Source organism: Heptranchias perlo, chromosome 5 (assembly GCF_035084215.1).
Source record: "Heptranchias perlo isolate sHepPer1 chromosome 5, sHepPer1.hap1, whole genome shotgun sequence".
Classification (NCBI taxonomy): Eukaryota; Metazoa; Chordata; class Chondrichthyes; order Hexanchiformes; family Hexanchidae; genus Heptranchias; species Heptranchias perlo.
In genome coordinates, this window is record NC_090329.1 from 27,314,698 (window position 1) to 27,336,881 (window position 22,184).

General features: G+C 50.4%; 1 protein-coding gene across 13 annotated transcripts in view; it reads right to left on the reverse strand.

The window, feature by feature from the left end:
• Positions 1-22,184, reverse strand: part of LOC137321665 (regulating synaptic membrane exocytosis protein 1-like) — a 984,914-nt gene that overhangs the window by 105,798 nt on the left and 856,932 nt on the right. For all 13 annotated transcript variants that reach the window (XM_067984176.1, XM_067984183.1, XM_067984175.1 and 10 more), the window contains one exon: positions 15,203-15,312. In XM_067984176.1, coding sequence (XP_067840277.1) covers positions 15,203-15,312 — 110 coding nt within the window. The remainder of the gene's footprint in view (positions 1-15,202; positions 15,313-22,184) is intronic.

Genomic DNA, 22,184 nt, shown 5'->3' on the forward strand with positions numbered 1-22,184 from the left:
AGATCAACTCTCACCCTGGAGCCCAGCATCCTACAGCCTGAAACTGATCATATTTCACCCTGGAACAGACCATAATTCAAGCTAGAATGGATCACACTTTGCCCTGGAACAGACCACACTTCACCATGGAACAGATTACCTTCCACTATGGAACTGATCACCATTCATCCTGGAACAGATCACCATTCACCCTGGAAAAGATCATGTTTCATTCTGGAACAGATCACACTTCAAACTGGAACTGATCATGCTTCGCCCTGGAATAGATCGCACATCGCCCTGGAACAGATCGCACATCACCTTGGAACAGATCACCTTTCAGCCTGTACCAGATCCCCTACCACTCTGGAACAAGTCAGCTTTTGCCATGGTACTGATCACACTTCACCCTGGAACAGATCACCTTACACCCTGGAAGCAATCGTCCTTCACCTTGGAACAGATCAGCCTTCGCCCAAGAACAGATCACAAGTCACCTGGAAATGATCACACTTCACCCTTGAACAAATCACGCTTCACCCTGGAACAGATCAATCTTCACACTGGAACAAATTACCTTCCACTCTGGAACAGATCATCATTCACTCTGCAACAGATCACACTTTACTCTGGAACCAATCACCTTTCACCCTGGAACACATCCATTTTTGCCTTAGAACAGGTCACCCTTCTCCCTAGACCAGATCTCTTTTCAGCATGAAACACATCAACCCTCACCCTGGAACAGATCACTCATCACCCTGGAACTGATCACACTTCGCCCTGGAACAGACCACACTTCGCCCTGGGACAAATCACCCTGGTTCAGATTGCTTTTTGGCCTGGAACAGATCACCTTCACCCTGGAACAGATCACCTTCACCCTGCAGATCACAATTCTCACTGGAACAGATCACCTTTCACCCTGGAACAGATCACACTTCACCCTGGAACAGATCACACTTCACCCTGGAACAGATCACCTTCATTCTTGAACAGTTCACCTTTAACCCTGGAACAGTTCAATTTTCACCTTGGAACAGATCACATTTTACCCTGAAACAGAAGACCCCTTCGCCCTGGAAGAATTTTCCCTTTACCCTGGAACAGATTACCCTTCAACCTGAAACAGATCATGCTTCAGCCTGGAGCGGATCACTGATCAGCCTGGAGCAGATCACTGATCACCCTGGAGCAGATCACCTTGCACTTGAAACAAATCACCCTTAATCCTGGAACAGATCACCTTTCTGCCTGGAACAGATCACCTTTCATCCTGAAACGGATGACCTTTCATCCTGAAATATATCAACCCTCACCCTGGAATAGATGACCCTTCACCCTGTAAGAGATCAACATTCAACATGGAATAGACGAATCTCGCCCGGGAACAGATCACTTTTCACACTAGATCAGATCATCTTACTGCAGGAAACAGATCAGATTTCACCCTGGAACAGATCACCTTCCACTCTGGAACAGATCACCCTTCACCCTGGAACAGATCACCCTTCACCCTGGAACATATCACCCTTCACCCTGGAACAGATCGCCCTTCACCCTGGAACAGATCACGCTTCACCCAGGAACAGAGCACCCTTCAGCATGAAACCGTTCAGCCTTCAACCTGGAACAGGTCACTCTTCATCCTGGGAAAGGTCACTCTTCACCCTGGAACACATCACCCTTCACCCTGGAACAGATCACCCCTCACCCTGGAACATATCACCCCTCACCCTGGAACAGATCACCCTTCACCCTGGAACAGATCACCCTTCACCCTGGAACAGATCACCCTTCACCCTGGAACATATCACCCCTCACCCTGGAACAGATCACCCCTCACCCTGGAACATATCACCCCTCACCCTGGAACAGATCACCCCTCACCCTGGAACATATCACCCCTCACCCTGGAACAGATCACCCTTCACCCTGGAACAGATCACCCTTCACCCTGGAACAGATCACCCTTCACCCTGGAACATATCACCCCTCACCCTGGAACAGATCACCCCTCACCCTGGAACATATCACCCCTCACCCTGGAACAGATCACCCTTCACCCTGGAACAGATCACCCCTCACCCTGGAACATATCACCCCTCACCCTGGAACATATCAACCCTCACCCTGGAACAGATCACCCTTCACCCTGGAACAGATCACCCTTCACCCTGGAACACATCACCCCTCACCCTGGAACATATCACCCTTCACCCTGGAACATATAACCCTTCACCCTGGAACAGATCACCCTTCACCCTGGAACATATCACCCTTCACCCTGGAACATATCACCCTTCACCCTGGAACAGATCACCCCTCACCCTGGAACATATCACCCTTCACCCTGGAACAGATCACCCTTCACCCTGATACATATCACCCTTCACCCTGGAACATATAACCCTTCACCCTGGAACAGATCACCCTTCACCCTGGAACATATAACCCTTCACCCTGGAACATATAACCCTTCACCCTGGAACAGATCACCCTTCACCCTGGAACAGATCACCCTTCACCCTGGAACAGATCACCCTTCACCCTGGAACAGATCACCCTTCACCCTGATACATATCACCCTTCACCCTGGAACAGATCACCCTTCACCCTGGAACAGATCACCCTTCACCCTGGAACAGAACACCCTTCACCCTGGAACAGATCACCTTCACCCTGGAACAGTTCACCCTTCACCCTGGAACAGATCACCCTTCACCCTGGAACAGATCACCCCTCACCCTGGAACAGATCACCCCTCACCCTGGAACAGATCACCCCTCACCCTGGAACAGATCACCCTTCACCCTGGAACAGATCACCCTTCACCCTGGAACAGATCACCTTCACCCTGGAACAGATCACCTTCACCCTGGAACAGTTCACCCTTCACCCTGGAACAGATCACCCTTCACCCTGGAACAGATAACCCTTCACCCTGGAACAGATCACCTTCACCCTGGAACAGATCACCCTTCACCCTGGAACAGATCACCCGTCACCCTGGAACAGATCACCCTTCACCTTGGAACAGATCACCCTTCACCCTGGAACAGATCACCTTCACCCTGGAACAGATCACCCTTCACCCTGGAACAGATCACCTTCACCCTGGAACAGTTCACCCTTCACCCTGGAACAGATCACTCTTCACCCTGGAACAGATCACCCTTCACACTGGAACAGATCACCTTCACCCTGGAACAGATCACCTTCACCCTGGAACAGTTCACCCTTCACCCTGGAACAGATCACCCTTCACCCTGGAACAGATCACCCGTCACCCTGGAACAGATCACCCGTCACCCTGGAACAGATCACCCTTCACCCTGGAACAGATCACCCTTCACCCTGGAACAGATCACCCTTCACCCTGGAACAGATCACCCCTCACCCTGATACATAATACCCTTCACCCTGGAACAGATCACCCTTCACCCTGGAACAGATCACCTTCACCCTGGAACAGATCACCTTCACCCTGGAACAGTTCACCCTTCACCCTGGAACAGATCACCCTTCACCCTGGAACAGATCACCCTTCACCCTGGAACAGATCACCCTCACCCTGGAACAGATCACCTTCACCCTGGAACAGTTCACCCTTCACCCTGGAACAGATCACCCTTCACCCTGGAACAGATCACCCTTCACCCTGGAACACATCACCCTTCACCTTGGAACAGATCACCCCTCACCCTGGAACACATCACCCTTCACCCTGGAACAGATCACCTTCACCCTGGAACACATCACCCTTCACCCTGGAACAGATCACCTTCACCCTGGAACACATCACCCTTCACCCTGGAACACATCACCCTTCACCCTGGAACAGATCACCCTTCACCCTGGAACAGATCACCCTTCACCCTGGAACACATCACCCTTCACCCTGGAACAGATCACCCTTCACCCTGGAACAGAACACCCTTCACCCTGGAACAGATCACCCTTCACCCTGGAACAGATCGCCCTTCACCCTGGAACAGATCACCCTTCACCCTGGAACAGATCACCCTTCACCCTGGAACATATCACCCTTCACCCTGGAACAGATCACCTTTCACCCTGGAACAGATCGCCCTTCACCCTGGAACAGAACACCCTTCACCCTGGAACAGAACACCCTTCACCCTGGAACAGATCACCCCTCACCCTGGAACAGAACACCCTTCACCCTGGAACAGATCACCCCTCACCCTGGAACACATCACCCTTCACCCTGGAACAGATCACCCTTCACCCTGGAACAGATCACCCTTCACCCTGGAACACATCACCCTTCACCCTGGAACAGATCACCCCTCACCCTGGAACACATCACCCTTCACCCTGGAACAGATCACCCTTCACCCTGGAACAGAACACCCTTCACCCTGGAACAGATCGCCCTTCACCCTGGAACAGATCGCCCTTCACCCTGGAACAGATCACCCTTCACCCTGGAACAGATCTCCCTTCACCCTGGATCATATCACCCTTCACCCTGGAACAGATCACCCTTCATCCTGGAACAGATCGCCCTTCACCCTGGAACAGTTCACCCTTCACCCTGGAACAGAACACCCTTCACCCTGGAACAGAACACCCTTCACCCTGGAACAGATCACCCTTCACCCTGGAACAGATCACCCTTCACCCTGGAACAGATCGCCCTTCACCCTGGAACAGATCGCCCTTCACCCTGGAACAGATCACCCTTCACCCTGGAACAGATCACCCTTCACCCTGGAACAGATCACCCTTCACCCTGGAACATATCACCCTTCACCCTGGAACATATCACCCTTCACCCTGGAACAGATCACCCCTCACCCTGGAACAGATCACCCTTCACCCTGGAACAGATCACCCTTCACCCTGGAACAGATCACCCCTCACCCTGGAACATATCACCCTTCACCCTGGAACATATCACCCTTCACCCTGGAACAGAACACCCTTCACCCTGGAACAGAACGCCCTTCACCCTGGAACAGATCGCCCTTCACCCTGGAACAGATCACCCTTCACCCTGGAACAGATCACCCTTCACCCTGGAACAGATCGCCCTTCACCCTGGAACAGATCACCCTTCACCCTGGAACACATCACCCTTCACCCTGGAACAGATCACCCTTCACCCTGGAACAGATCACCCTTCACCCAGAAACAGATCACCCTTCACCCTGGAACAGATCACCCTTCACCCTGGAACAGATCACCCTTCACCCTGGAACAGATCACCCTTCACCCTGGAACAGATCACCTTTACCCTGGAACAGATCACCCTTCACCCTGGAACAGAACACCCTTCACCCTGGAACAGATCACCCTTCACCCTGGAACAGATCGCCCTTCACCCTGGAACAGATCACCCTTCACCCTGGAACAGATCACCCTTCACCCTGGAACAGATCGCCCTTCACCCTGGAACAGATCACCCTTCACCCTGGAACAGAACACCCTTCACCCTGGAACAGATCACCCTCCACCCTGGAACATATCACCCTTCACCCTGGAACAGATCACCCTTCACCCTGGAACAGATCACCCTTCACCCTGGAACAGATCACCCTTCACCCTGGAACATATCACCATTCACCCTGGAACATATCACCCTTCACCCTGGAACAGATCACCCTTCACCCTGGAACAGAACACCCTACACCCTGGAACAGATCACCCCTCACCCTGGAACAGATCACCCTTCACCCTGGAACAGATCACCCTTCACCCTGGAACATATCACCATTCACCCTGGAACAGATCACCCTTCACCCTGGAACAGATCACCCTTCACCCTGGAACAGATCACCCTTCACCCTGGAACAGATCACCCTTCACCCTGGAACAGATCACCCTTCACCCTGGAACAGATCACCCTTCACCCTGGAACAGATCACCCTACATCCTGGAACATATCACCCTTCACCCTGGAACACATCACCCCTCACCCTGAAACAGTTCACCCTTCACCCTGGAACATATCACCCTTCACCCTGGAACACATCACCCTTCACCCTGGAACATATCACCCTTCACCCTGGAACAGATCACCCTTCACCCTGGAACAGATCACCCTTCACCCTGAAACAGTTCACCCTTCACCCTGGAACATATCACCCTTCACCCTGGAACACATCACCCTTCACCCTGGAACACATCACCCTTCACCCTGGAACATATCACCCTTCACCCTGGAACAGATCACCTTTCACCCTGGAACAGATCACCCTTCACCCTGGAACATATCACCCCTCACCCTGGAACATATCACCATTCACCCTGGGACATATCACCCTTCACCCTGGAACAGATCACCCTTCACCCTGGGTCATATCACCCTTCACCCTGGAACATATCACCCTTCACCCTGGGACATATCACCATTCACCCTGGAACAGATCACCCCTCACCCTGGAACATATCACCCTTCACCCTGGGTCATATCACCCTTCACCCTGGAACATATCACCCTTCACCCTGGGACATATCACCATTCACCCTGGGACAGATCACCCTTCACCCTGGGACATATCACCCTTCACCCTGGGACATATCACCATTCACCCTGGGACATATCACCCTTCACCCTGGGACATATCACCCTTCACCCTGGGTCATATCACCCTTCACCCTGGGACATATCACCCTTCACCCTGGGACATATCACCCTTCACCCTGGGACATATCACCATTCACCCTGGGACAGATCACCCTTCACCCTGGAACACATCACCCTTCACCCTGGAACATATCACCCCTCACCCTGGAACATATCACCCTTCACCCTGGAACATATCACCCTACATCCTGGAACAGATCAACTTTTACCCTGGAACATATCACCATTCACCCTGGGACATATCACCCTTCACCCTGGGACATATCACCCTTCACCCTGGGACATATCACCCTTCACCCTGGGTCATATCACCCTTCACCCTGGGACATATCACCCTTCACCCTGGGACATATCACCCTTCACCCTGGGACATATCACCCTTCACCCTGGGACATATCACCCTTCACCCTGGGACATATCAACTTTCACCCTGGGACATATCACCATTCACCCTGGGACATATCAACTTTCACCCTGGAACATATAACCCTTCACCCTGGAACAGATCACCCTTCACCCTGGAACAGATCACCCTTCACCCTGGAACAGATCACCCTTCACCCTGGAACAGATCACCCTTCACCCTGATACATATCACCCTTCACCCTGGAACAGATCACCCTTCACCCTGGAACAGATCACCCTTCACCCTGGAACAGAACACCCTTCACCCTGGAACAGATCACCTTCACCCTGGAACAGTTCACCCTTCACCCTGGAACAGATCACCCTTCACCCTGGAACAGATCACCCCTCACCCTGGAACAGATCACCCCTCACCCTGGAACAGATCACCCCTCACCCTGGAACAGATCACCCCTCACCCTGGAACAGATCACCCGTCACCCTGGAACAGATCACCCTTCACCCTGATACATATCACCCTTCACCCTGGAACAGATCACCCTTCACCGTGGAACAGATCACCCTTCACCCTGGAACAGATCACCTTCACCCTGGAACAGATCACCTTCACCCTGGAACAGTTCACCCTTCACCCTGGAACAGATCACCCTTCACCCTGGAACAGATCACCCTTCACCCTGGAACAGATCACCTTCACCCTGGAACAGATCACCCGTCACCCTGGAACAGATCACCCTTCACCTTGGAACAGATCACCCTGGAACAGATCACCTTCACCCTGGAACAGATCACCCTTCACCCTGGAACAGATCACCTTCACCCTGGAACAGTTCACCCTTCACCCTGGAACAGATCACTCTTCACCCTGGAACAGATCACCCTTCACACTGGAACAGATCACCTTCACCCTGGAACAGATCACCTTCACCCTGGAACAGATCACCCTTCACCCTGGAACAGATCACCCGTCACCCTGGAACAGATCACCCGTCACCCTGGAACAGATCACCCCTCACCGTGGAACAGATCACCCTTCACCCTGGAACAGATCACCCTTCACCCTGGAACAGATCACCCTTCACCCTGGAACAGATCACCCCTCACCCTGATACATAATACCCTTCACCCTGGAACAGATCACCCTTCACCCTGGAACAGATCACCTTCACCCTGGAACAGATCACCTTCACCCTGGAACAGTTCACCCTTCACCCTGGAACAGATCACCCTTCACCCTGGAACAGATCACCCTTCACCCTGGAACAGATCACCTTCACCCTGGAACAGTTCACCCTTCACCCTGGAACAGATCACCCTTCACCCTGGAACAGATCACCCTTCACCCTGGAACACATCACCCTTCACCTTGGAACAGATCACCCCTCACCCTGGAACACATCACCCTTCACCCTGGAACAGATCACCTTCACCCTGGAACACATCACCCTTCACCCTGGAACAGATCACCTTCACCCTGGAACACATCACCCTTCACCCTGGAACACATCACCCTTCACCCTGGAACAGATCACCCTTCACCCTGGAACAGATCACCCTTCACCCTGGAACACATCACCCTTCACCCTGGAACAGATCACCCTTCACCCTGGAACAGAACACCCTTCACCCTGGAACAGATCACCCTTCACCCTGGAACAGATCGCCCTTCACCCTGGAACAGATCACCCTTCACCCTGGAACAGATCACCCTTCACCCTGGAACATATCACCCTTCACCCTGGAACAGATCACCTTTCACCCTGGAACAGATCGCCCTTCACCCTGGAACAGAACACCCTTCACCCTGGAACAGAACACCCTTCACCCTGGAACAGATCACCCCTCACCCTGGAACAGAACACCCTTCACCCTGGAACAGATCACCCCTCACCCTGGAACACATCACCCTTCACCCTGGAACAGATCACCCTTCACCCTGGAACAGATCACCCTTCACCCTGGAACACATCACCCTTCACCCTGGAACAGATCACCCCTCACCCTGGAACACATCACCCTTCACCCTGGAACAGATCACCCTTCACCCTGGAACAGAACACCCTTCACCCTGGAACAGATCGCCCTTCACCCTGGAACAGATCGCCCTTCACCCTGGAACAGATCACCCTTCACCCTGGAACAGATCTCCCTTCACCCTGGATCATATCACCCTTCACCCTGGAACAGATCACCCTTCATCCTGGAACAGATCGCCCTTCCCCCTGGAACAGTTCACCCTTCACCCTGGAACAGAACACCCTTCACCCTGGAACAGAACACCCTTCACCCTGGAACAGATCACCCTTCACCCTGGAACAGATCGCCCTTCACCCTGGAACAGATCGCCCTTCACCCTGGAACAGATCGCCCTTCACCCTGGAACAGATCTCCCTTCACCCTGGAACAGATCACCCTTCACCCTGGAACATATCACCCTTCACCCTGGAACAGATCACCCCTCACCCTGGAACAGATCACCCTTCACCCTGGAACAGATCACCCTTCACCCTGGAACAGATCACCCCTCACCCTGGAACATATCACCCTTCACCCTGGAACATATCACCCTTCACCCTGGAACAGAACACCCTTCACCCTGGAACAGAACACCCTTCACCCTGGAACAGATCGCCCTTCACCCTGGAACAGATCACCCTTCACCCTGGAACAGATCACCCTTCACCCTGGAACAGATCGCCCTTCACCCTGGAACAGATCACCCTTCACCCTGGAACACATCACCCTTCACCCTGGAACAGATCACCCTTCACCCTGGAACAGATCACCCTTCACCCTGGAACAGATCACCCTTCACCCTGGAACAGATCACCCTTCACCCTGGAACAGATCACCCTTCACCCTGGAACAGATCACCCTTCACCCTGGAACAGATCACCCTTCACCCTGGAACAGAACACCCTTCACCCTGGAACAGATCGCCCTTCACCCTGGAACAGATCGCCCTTCACCCTGGAACAGATCGCCCTTCACCCTGGAACAGATCACCCTTCACCCTGGAACAGAACACCCTTCACCCTGGAACAGATCACCCTCCACCCTGGAACATATCACCCTTCACCCTGGAACAGATCACCCTTCACCCTGGAACAGATCACCCTTCACCCTGGAACAGATCACCCTTCACCCTGGAACATATCACCATTCACCCTGGAACATATCACCCTTCACCCTGGAACAGATCACCCTTCACCCTGGAACAGAACACCCTACACCCTGGAACAGATCACCCCTCACCCTGGAACAGATCACCCTTCACCCTGGAACAGATCACCCTTCACCCTGGAACATATCACCATTCACCCTGGAACAGATCACCCTTCACCCTGGAACAGATCACCCTTCACCCTGGAACAGATCACCCTTCACCCTGGAACAGATCACCCTTCACCCTGGAACAGATCACCCTTCACCCTGGAACAGATCACCCTACATCCTGGAACATATCACCCTTCACCCTGGAACACATCACCCCTCACCCTGAAACAGTTCACCCTTCACCCTGGAACATATCACCCTTCACCCTGGAACACATCACCCTTCACCCTGGAACATATCACCCTTCACCCTGGAACAGATCACCCTTCACCCTGGAACAGATCACCCTTCACCCTGAAACAGTTCACCCTTCACCCTGGAACATATCACCCTTCACCCTGGAACACATCACCCTTCACCCTGGAACACATCACCCTTCACCCTGGAACATATCACCCTTCACCCTGGAACAGATCACCCTTCACCCTGGAACAGATCACCCTTCACCCTGGAACATATCACCCCTCACCCTGGAACATATCACCATTCACCCTGGGACATATCACCCTTCACCCTGGAACAGATCACCCTTCACCCTGGGTCATATCACCCTTCACCCTGGAACATATCACCCTTCACCCTGGGACATATCACCATTCACCCTGGAACAGATCACCCCTCACCCTGGAACATATCACCCTTCACCCTGGGTCATATCACCCTTCACCCTGGAACATATCACCCTTCACCCTGGGACATATCACCATTCACCCTGGGACAGATCACCCTTCACCCTGGGACATATCACCCTTCACCCTGGGACATATCACCATTCACCCTGGGACATATCACCCTTCACCCTGGGACATATCACCCTTCACCCTGGGACATATCACCCTTCACCCTGGGTCATATCACCCTTCACCCTGGGACATATCACCCTTCACCCTGGGACATATCACCATTCACCCTGGGACAGATCACCCTTCACCCTGGAACACATCACCCTTCACCCTGGAACATATCACCCCTCACCCTGGAACATATCACCCTTCACCCTGGAACATATCACCCTACATCCTGGAACAGATCAACTTTTACCCTGGAACATATCACCATTCACCCTGGGACATATCACCCTTCACCCTGGGACATATCACCCTTCACCCTGGGACATATCACCCTTCACCCTGGGTCATATCACCCTTCACCCTGGGACATATCACCCTTCACCCTGGGACATATCACCCTTCACCCTGGGACATATCACCCTTCACCCTGGGACATATCACCCTTCACCCTGGGACATATCAACTTTCACCCTGGGACATATCACCATTCACCCTGGGACATATCAACTTTCACCCTGGGACATATCACCCTTCTCCAGGTCACCCTTTGCCCTGGCATAGATCACCCCTTACCCTGGAACAGGTCACCCTTCACCCGAGAACCGATCACCCTTCACCCTGGCACAGATCACACTACACCCTGGAACATATCATCTTTCAACTTGGAGCACAAAACCCTTCAACCTGGAACAGATCACCCTTCACCCTGGATCAGGTCACCCTTCACTCTGGCATTGATCACCCTGCAGTCTGGTACAGATCACCCCTCAACCTGGAACATATCACCTTTCAACTTGGAGCACAAAACCCTTCAACCTGGAACAGATCACCCATTACTATGTCACCATTCACCCTGAAACAGATCACCCTTCACCCTGCAGACTGGAACAGATCACCCCTCAACCTGGAACAGGACATTTTTCACTCTGGTACAGATCACTTTTCACTCTGGAATGGATCACCCTTCACCTTGGAACAGATCACCCCTCAGCTTGGACAGATCACCCCTCACCCTGGCACAGGTCACCCCTCAGCCTGGAATAGGTCACCTTTCACTCTGGTACAGATCACCTTTCGCTCTGGAAAGATCACCCTTCACTGTGGAAGTGTTCACCCTTACCCTTGGAATGGATCACCCTTCCCCCCGGAATGCATCACCCTACGTCCCAGAACGGATCACCCTTCATCAGGGACAGATCACCTCTCACCATGAAAAAGATAATCTTTCACACTGGAACAGATCATCTTTCACATTGGAACAGATTACCTTCACTCTGATATATTGCATGAGATGGGGATGCAAGGAATTGAGTGAAATTAACCTGCAAAATTGAGGAAAAAAATGTAGTGTTTGAACCAACAATTTATATTTGACTAAATGGTTCTGTTAAAAGCAATTGTAAACAATTTTACAACACCAAGTTATAGTCCAGCAATTTTATTTTAAATTCACAAGCTTTCGGAGGCTACCTCCTTCCTCAGGTGAACGATGTGAAAAAGCAAACTACCATTCCCTGTTGGAATAAACGGCTCTCCTTGCATTTAGAAACAGCACTATTCCTATTTATTTCTGTAAAATGTACTGAATTTATCATTTTAAATAACCTATAAAATTATGTTTCAATGAGATGTACAATTCAAGTACAGATTTTTTTTAAATTACAAGGAACATACATTGTAACATTATTTGCATTGACCAAATTCAAAATAATCCCAAATGGCAAATCACTCGCGTTTGTATAATTGGGTTGACCAGCTGGGGGCAATAAAGCTCAGTCTCTTCCATGCAATCAAGTCTGCAATTTATCTAACTTTTTATAAACACACATGAAGTTTGTGCGCCATCTACCATATAAAGAGAGCTAGAAACAAATAGGCTGGAAAGGTAAAACATGCTTGCATTCGTCAATCTATTTATGTAGACGTTAAGCAGCTACACCCAATATTAACCTCTGCCCATGTCTGCAGTGATAATGTATGAAAGCAGGTGAATCTGCGGCCTCCTGACAGGTTGCTATGTCCATTCAGGCCCCTGACCAGCACATGTGAGTGACATTTAAAGGAAGGAGGGCACGCACAATATATAAAGACTGCAGAATTCTAATAAGTAATGAGTTTGAGTAGGACCATAAATTTACAACTTCCTAACAAAGTTTAGTACTTCTGGAAAGAATATTTGGTACATTTTTGTACTCTTTTAGGTGAGGGATATTAGGAATGGAATATTTTCAATTTTTTTGACACCAGCATAAGCATTTCCACCTCAGGTATAATCCAGAATAAAATCCATCATAAAACTCTGATTACTTTGCACCAACCCCCTCAGAAGGGCAGTATCTACTGCAACAGGGTAAAGTTTACACTTTCCACAGCTGCCATCCTTGTGGCCTCTTTAAGTGGGATTGCCAAATTAGTTTTGAATCATATGCACTTTTGCAAAATGGACTTGCAGTCACTGGGTAGAGATTGCTCAAAACTCATTTCAGGGGAACCCCGACTATCTGAGTTACTTTCATTCCAATACTTTGGGCTGGATTTGAAGGTGATGGAAGGTCAGTGGCCAGTGGAGACATTCAACAACAGAAACTTCCATTTAAACATCGCCTTTAACATGGAAAAATGTCCGAGGATATTTCAACCAATTAAAAATAAGCTCTCCTATACTGACCATGAAAAACATCTTTTGTGGTTTAAGTTCCTAAAATGTACCTGGAACTTTGATAACAGATGGGTTTTATACTAATACGAATTCAGCAAAGGGATCACATTAAAACAAGAGAAAATACCATTCATCTTCATAATCAGAAGTCTTCAACATACATTGGTAATCACAATTGTTGTCAATGTAGTAGCTGCTTCCCAGAAATAAACCATTCGTGGTTTAGATTTTTTAAAACGATATTGCTAACTGATCTTCTTCACCTTTATTCTGTCAGTCCTGGATTGATTGTAATCGTGTGGGGGAAAGGAGAAGGGCCAAGTGCTGTAGTGCAGGACAGCACCAAGGTTGAAAAGAGTAGGACAGAAAACAAAGTAAATTTAGAAGTATTGATTAAGTGATGCCAAGTGTGCATTTTAAAACAAAGTACTGGTGGAGTCTGCGCCCTGGGTGTTGGCTTGCTATCCTTCTATCTGTAGGCCCAGTGGACCCCACCATATTTAGCCATATTTTAATTTCAGAAGTGATCTACTTTCAATGTCTCCAATTTTCTTGATTGTTTCTTATGTCACCTGAAACTGTCTGAATTATCCACACACTCTTTGTTATTCTAATGCCCTTAGTTTATTGTCCATTGTCTGATGTAAAGATCTATCCATTGCCTGTTTTTCTTTTGAGCAGGTTACAGGTCATTCCATTTATACTTCCTCTCTTGTATTTTTCCCCTTCGCCATTGTTCTTATTCTATTAAAATGCTTGTGCAACTTGATTTTTTTTTCAGTTCTGATATAGGGCTATATCCCTGAAGTGTTAATTATCTGTTCTCTCTGCAGATGCTGACTGATCCGCTGTGTGTTTCCAGCATTTTGTTTCTGTGTCATGTTTCCAGCTCTTGCAGTTTTTTATAAGCCAGTATAGGGGGAAGGTGTCAGAATTTTTAAGCAATTGGAGCTCTTGAATTTCTACACAAAGTGAACGCCACAGAAGTTTTCTTCAAAATCCGAGCTGACAGTAGGTAGGTGCGGATAAAAGCTGGGGTTGTTTAACGTGAGCAAATAGCTGTGTAAAAAGATTCTCAGTGAGCGCCCAGCACTCTATGAAGAAATTCCATTCGCTCTGTGCTAATTTTCCCTTTCTCCCCTTTGAATCACTCATTTATTCTCTCCTTCAATCATCAGGATATGCATCCAATTTCTTTGTACAATAGATGATTAAAAAGAACAGTCACATTCTAAGAATAACATCAAAAATTTTGTCACTGAAAAAATGTTTAAATGAAATAAAATCCAAAAAGACTATTTTTCCATATTGTACAGTAATGGCTATGGTTGCTGAGGTGATTAATGCAATAAATGATACTGCACTGATTAAAGCACTTGGCTCTCCCATCCAGCTCTAATGAGCTCTATACTGGCCTGAAAGCCTCATAAGTGTTCTATGTAATTCATCACTTACCCATGGCAGGTGTTGCTAACGTCTGTCTCCCAACAAGTTGCGCAGGTCCCAACCCATCGAGGAAGTCGCTGAACTGACTGTCGGCTCCCAACCTCATCCCAGGGAATAAACTGAAGCAGACAATAACAGTTAGAGCTAATGGAAATATTCAACTAAATTACTGCTTAGGGTTAATCTGGTAATTGAATGCTCCAAGTCAGAATGGCTAATTGGAAGCACAGATTGAGAAACTGCCGGATGAAAAACCAGAGGCTGCAGCCCCTAATTTCCAGACCTGCCCTCCCTGTGAATACTTGATCCTGGAATCAGCCCTCTTACATCAGCAGTCAATTCAAGGTACATGTTTCACCATTTCAGTTATGCTCTTTTCTTTCCATTTCATTTTGCTCCCCTCCTCTCCTCTCCCGAGGGTATTGACTCATGTTGGAATACCTTGCCAAAGTGACCAGTGATCATGTGGGAGCTTACAACTACAATCTGCATTTATATTGTGCCTTTAATGTTGAAAAATGATGCAAGGCACTTCACAGAGGCACAAGGAAAAACAGACAAAGAAAGAGAGATTAGGAAGGGTGATCAAAAGCTTGGTCAAAAGATGGGTTTTAAGGAGGGTCTTAAAGGAGGAGAGGGAGGTGGAGAGGTGGAACAAAGGGAAGGGGAGATGGACAAGAGGCCAGAGTCAAGGGAATGGAGAGTTTGGGTGGGGTATAGATCTGGAGGAGGTTACAGGGATAGGGAGGTGTGAGATGATTGAGGGATTTAAACATAAGGATGAGAATTTTAAATCTGATACAGTGAGGGACCAGAATCCAATGTAAGTCAGTCAGTGAGGATATATGTGATTGGCAGTGGGGACTTTATAGCATATAAGATACATGCAGCAGAGTTTGGAATGTGCTGAAGTTTATAGAGGATGGGAGGCTGGCCAAAAAGAGATTGGGATAATCGAGGCTGGAGGTGACAAAGACAAGTATATTCAGCTGCAGATTACATATTATGTAGAATTTACAGCACAGAAAGAGGCTCCACACAAGCCTCCTCCCACTCTATTTACTTCATCTCACCCCATCAATACATCCTTCTATTCCTTTCTCCTTAAATGCATGGGTTGAGATCAGGGCAGAGGTGGGTGATATTATGTGTGCGGTCTTTGTGATGGATTGACAGCTTAGCTCAATGTGAAACCGAGGTTGCAAACAGTCTGATTCAGTGGCCAGGGAGGAGGCTGCAGTAAGTGGCAAAGATATGGAGTTCATGGTGGAGCCAAAGATGATGGTCTAAAAATTTGGCCACACAGCACCTGTTTTGCAGGCGCTAAATGGCTTTCTAAGTCTCCAATATGGAAGCGCGTGGTCATTACAAGCTGGAAGTTCGCCGCCTGCCATATTGGTAAAGGCCAAAAAATTGGTGAGCAGTGTTCATGCCTGAAACAGGCGTTAGCCCCTTAGCATATGCAAATTAGGCCCCTACTGCAAGTTCGATTATCCTGAGGCAGCAGGAATGCTCCTCCAGAACACACATACGAACATACAAACGTATGAATTAAGAGCAGGAGTAGGCCATTCGGCCCCTCGAGCCTGCTCTGCCATTTGATAAGATCATGGCTGATCTGATTGTGACCTCAACCCTACTTTCCCGTCTACCAACTATAACCTTTGACTCCCTTGTTAATCAGGAATCAATCAAACTCAGCCTTAAAAATATTCAATGACCCTGCCTCCACCGCGCTCTGGGGAAGGGAATTCCACAGACTCAGGACCCTCTGAGAGAAAACAATTCCCCCCATCTCTGTCTTAAATCGGAGACCCCTTATTTTTCAACTGTGTCCCCTAGTTCTAGTCTCTCCCACAAGGGAAACATCCTCATTCAAAGGACACTGCCGCAGCCAGCCACTGCTCCTCCTCCAATCATTGCCTCTACCCCCACCCCGCCCATCACTACCACCCGACCCGGCCGCCCGCCGCTACCTCCCGACCCGGCCGCCCGCCGCTACCTCCCGACCCGGCCGCCCGCCGCTAGCTCCCGACCCGGCCGCCCGCCGCTACCTCCCGACCCGGCCGCCCGCCGCTAGCTCCCGACCCGGCCGCCCGCCGCTACCTCCCGAACCGGCCGCCAGCCGCTACCTCCCGACCCGATCTTCCACCGCTACCTCCCGAACCGGCCGCCCGCCGCTACCTCCCGACCCGGCCGCCCGCCGCTACCTCCCGACCCGGCCGCCCGCCGCTACCTCCCGACCCGGCCGCCCGCCGCTACCTCCCGACCCGATCTTCCACCGCTACCTCCCGACCCGGCCGCCCGCCGCTACCTCCCGACCCGGCCGCCCGCCGCTACCTCCCGACCCGGCCGCCCGCCGCTACCTCCCGACCCGGCCGCCCGCCGCTACCTCCCGACCCGGCCGCCCGCCGCTAGCTCCCGACCCGGCCGCCCGCCGCTACCTCCCGACCCGGCCGCCCGCCGCTACCTCCCGACCCGGCCGCCCGCCGCTACCTCCCGACCCGGCCGCCCGCCGCTACCTCCTGACCCGGCCGCCCGCCGCTACCTCCCGACCCGGCCGCCCGCCGCTACCTCCCGACCCGATCTTCCACCGCTACCTCCCGACCCGATCTTCCACCGCTACCTCCCGACCCGGCCGCCCGCCGCTACCTCCCGACCCGGCCGCCCGCCGCTACCTCCCGACCCGGCCGCCCGCCGCTACCTCCCGACCCGGCCGCCCGCCGCTACCTCCCGACCCGGCCGCCCGCCGCTACCTCCCGACCCGATCTTCCACCGCTACCTCCCGACCCGATCTTCCACCGCTACCTCCCGACCCGATCTTCCACCGCTACCTCCCGACCCGATCTTCCACCGCTACCACCCGACCCGGCCGCCCGCCGCTACCTCCCGACCCGATCTTCCACCGCAACCTCCCGACCCGGCCGCCCACCGCTACCACCCGACCCGGCCGCCCACCGCTACCTCCCGACCCGATCTTCCACCGCTACCTCCCGACCCGATCTTCCACCGCAACCTCCCGACCCGGCCGCCCGCCGCTACCTCCCGACCCGGCCGCCCGCCGCTACCTCCCGACCCGGCCGCCCACCGCTACCACCCGACCCGGCCGCCCGCCGCTACCACCCGACCCGGCCGCCCGCCGCTACCACCCGACCCGGCCGCCCGCCGCTACCACCCGACCCGGCCGCCCGCCGCTACCACCCGACCCGGCCGCCCACCGCTACCACCCGACCCGGCCGCCCGCCGCTACCACCCGACCCGGCCGCCCACCGCTACCTCCCGACCCGGCCGCCCACCTTCCTGGTCACCCCCCTTCAATCACCTTCGTGAGCGCCCCTGCTGGCATAACAGCGGCCTGATCATCCATTCCGCTTCACCGCGAGCTGCCTATCAGTGTCCTCAGCTGCCGGTTCGATGCTAATGAGGCCTGAGGCCTAATATCTTCCTAATATTTAGCTGGAGGAAGTTCTGCTCATCCAAGACTGAATCTTGGATCAGTCTGCCAGTGATTGCCGGCAAGTTGTTCAACCTAATCCTGTCCTCATCTCATGCTCACACATGGACATTTTCCAGCATCCCTACCTGTGCCCTAGCTGAGATCAATATTATTTTATCTTAAACCCTGCTAAAAACCTAGCTCAACACACTGCAGAAGTCTGTACGTGGCAGATGGAAGGTTAATTCACTTGTCAGATTCATGGATATGACTGTTGTTGAGGTGACCGATCGAACACTTAGCATACTCATATCAGACTCCTCTCTCCCCTGTTAACCCATTTAAAATAAACAGGCTACAATAGGGGAGAGAGGGATTGTGTTCTTACAATAACATCACTGGTAGAAATTTCAACTCCACAGTTTCTAAAATATCACTGCAATTTGTAAATGCAGAGCATTTTGTTGCATCTAAAACACAGTATAGTTCATATATACTGTAGGATTGGGGAGGCATGGTATGCGAAAGATGGCTGAGATGGGAGAGTCAAATACACAACGGAGACCTTGGCCCTGATTTTAACTCCTCCCGCCTGGCAGAAACTGGGTGGGGGGATGGGCAGGGGGGTAGCTAAAATGAGAGCAGTGACATAATCTGGACCCAATCTGCAATTTTAATTGGAGGCTTGTGTGGGGGAGCAGCGATGGCTTCCCCATCAGGCCAGGTAAGTTTTAAAATGTTATTTTAGGTTTTCTGGTGGGCCAGGAGGAGCGGGAGTTCTCCTCCGTAACTCACAAGGAAGCCTTGGGCCCTCCTTTCCCTGGGCTCTCTCCTCTTCCCAATCGCATCCAGTGCTCCCCCCAACCCCCTACACCTGGCCCATGCCCCTCCCCCCCCCACACTCACCACTTACCTGGTTGCTGGAGACCATAATCATAGGTCCCAAGCTGCAGCCTCCTGCCGCCGAATTACTGCTCTGCCCAACGGCCAGGGAGTGGATCTGGCTGGGCTCAGGCAGGAGTCGAAGAAAATTCATGGAAATGAGGCCCAGCTCTTAAAATCGGCCGGGTCTCGTCCTCTCAGTTACGTCCGGGTGCACCACCCGCTTCGGGGCTCATGCGCATCGTTCCCACCCCCCCAACCTCCATTAAAATCGGGGCCTTTGACTTTTTTACAAAATATACAATGATTCAAGAGCCATTTGTTAATTACTCAAGTCATTTAACATTATTGGTAAGACTTCAGGACAGTGTTCTAATCAAAGAAAACTACGCAGGCAATAATAAACCATGATGTGGAGATGCCGGTGATGGACTGGGGTGGACAAATGTAAGGAATCTTACAACACCAGGTTATAGTCCAACAAATTTATTTTAAAATCACAAGCTTTCGGAGATTATCCCCTTCGTCAGATGAATGAGTCATTCATCTGACGAAGGGGATAATCTCCGAAAGCTTGTGATTTTAAAATAATAAACCAGGCAGTTGATGTATTTCTCAACAGTGACAGTTTTATCCAAGGCAAAAACCAAATGTTAAAGCATACCCATTTTTTGCCATGACCTTATGGCTATTTCATTTTATCTTAATATAGGCCTGGAGTTTCACTTTGGACGCAAACCGGAAGTTAGACCAGAAAATGCACTAAAGCTGTGTCCATTTTGCCAATGTCAAGTTACGCCCAAATATCCTCCAAACTCATTAGAACATGCCTGAACTTAAAATGGGAGTAAATGGGTGGAACTCAGCGTAAACAAGGGAACGCCGAACCTACAACTGTATATTTCATCTTAAAATTTGAGTTTCAACTCATTTAACCATCATTCATGCACATCAGGAACATCATCTTTAAGAACCTGCAAACGGGGAAGCTTTTCAATTTTTAATGTGACTTATACTTGCATAGAATTACATAGAACGTACAGCACAGAAACAGGCCATTCGGCACAACTGGTCCGTGCCGGTGTTTCTGCTCCACACGAGCCTCCTCCCACCTCTCTTCACCTAACCCTATCAGCATATCCTTCTGTTCCTTTCTCCCTCGTATGTTTATCTAGCTTCCCCCTTAATGCCCCGAGACTATTTACATCAACTGCTTCTTGTGGTAGCGAGTTCCACACTCTAACTGAGTTAAGAAGTTCTCTGAGTAAAGAAGTTTCTCCTGAAACCCTCATGGATTTATTAGTCACTATCTTATATTTATGGCCCCTAGTTTTGGACTCCCCTACAAGTGGAAACATCTTCTCTACATCTATCCTATCAAACCCTTTAATAATCTTAAAGACCCCTATCAGGTCACCCCTCAGCCTTCTCGTTTCTAGAGAAAAGAGCCACAGCCTGGACAATCTTTCCTGATTGGTATAACCGCTCCATTCTAGTAACATCCTTGTAAGATTTTTTTGCAACTTTTTCACTGCCTTTATGCCCTCTTTATAATATGGAGACCAGAATTGTGCAGAGTACTCCAAGTGTGGTCTAACTAAGGTTCAGTACAAGTTTAACATCACTTCTCTGCTTTTCAATTTTATCCCTGCAGGTTGTTTTTTTATGGCCTTACTAACCTGTGTTGCTACTTTCTGAATTATGTATCTGTATTCCTCGATACCTTTGCTGCTCTATCCCATTTAGACTCTTATTACCCAAGCAGTATGTGGCCTCCTTATTCTTCGTATCAAAATGCACCACCTCACACTTATCTACACTGAAATTCATTTGCTAATTACATGCCCATTCTTCAAGTTTATTAGTGTCTTCTTGTATTTTGTCGCAGTCCTCCTCAGTATTAACAATACTGTCCAATTTGGTGTCATCCGCAAATTTTGAAATTGTACTTCCAATTCCCAAATCCAAATCGTTAATGTAAACTGTAAACAACAGTGGTCCCAGCACCGATCCCCGTGGAATACCACTTCCCACCTTTTGCCAGTCTGAGTAGCTACTCTTAACCCTTACTCTCTGTTTTGTAGCCAGCTTGCCATCCATTCTGCTACTTTTCCCCTGACTCGCAAGCTCTGACCTTAGTCATGAGTCGAATGTGCAGTACCTTATCGAAGGCCTTTAGAAAATCCAAAATATATTACATCTACTTTATTATCTACTCTTTAAGTTACTTCTTCAAAGAATTCAATAAGGTTGGTCAAGCATGACCTTCCCTTTTGAAGTCCATGCTGACGACTCTTTATTATATTTTCAGAAATAGGCAGGATCAGACAGGGGAGAAATACAAGGCAGGCTAAGGTGGATTTGCAGTGCATATGCGTAAATGCACAGAGCGTGGCAAATAACATTAGTGAGCTTCAAACACAAGTTGCTTGTGCAGTATTGGGTGTGGCAGTATTGATCAAAGATCCTGTTACAGCCCTGGAAAGGAATGATGTGCTTGAGGGTTCAAAGATAGAATCTATCTGGGTAGAGTTAAGGAACAGGAGAGGAGCTGTTACACTGCTGGGTGTAAACACTAGGGCACCAAATATTGGGAAAGAGATAGAGGAGCAAAGGGACATCAATTATCCTAAAATAGACTGGGAAAGTAACAGTGTAAAGAGGAAAGATGAG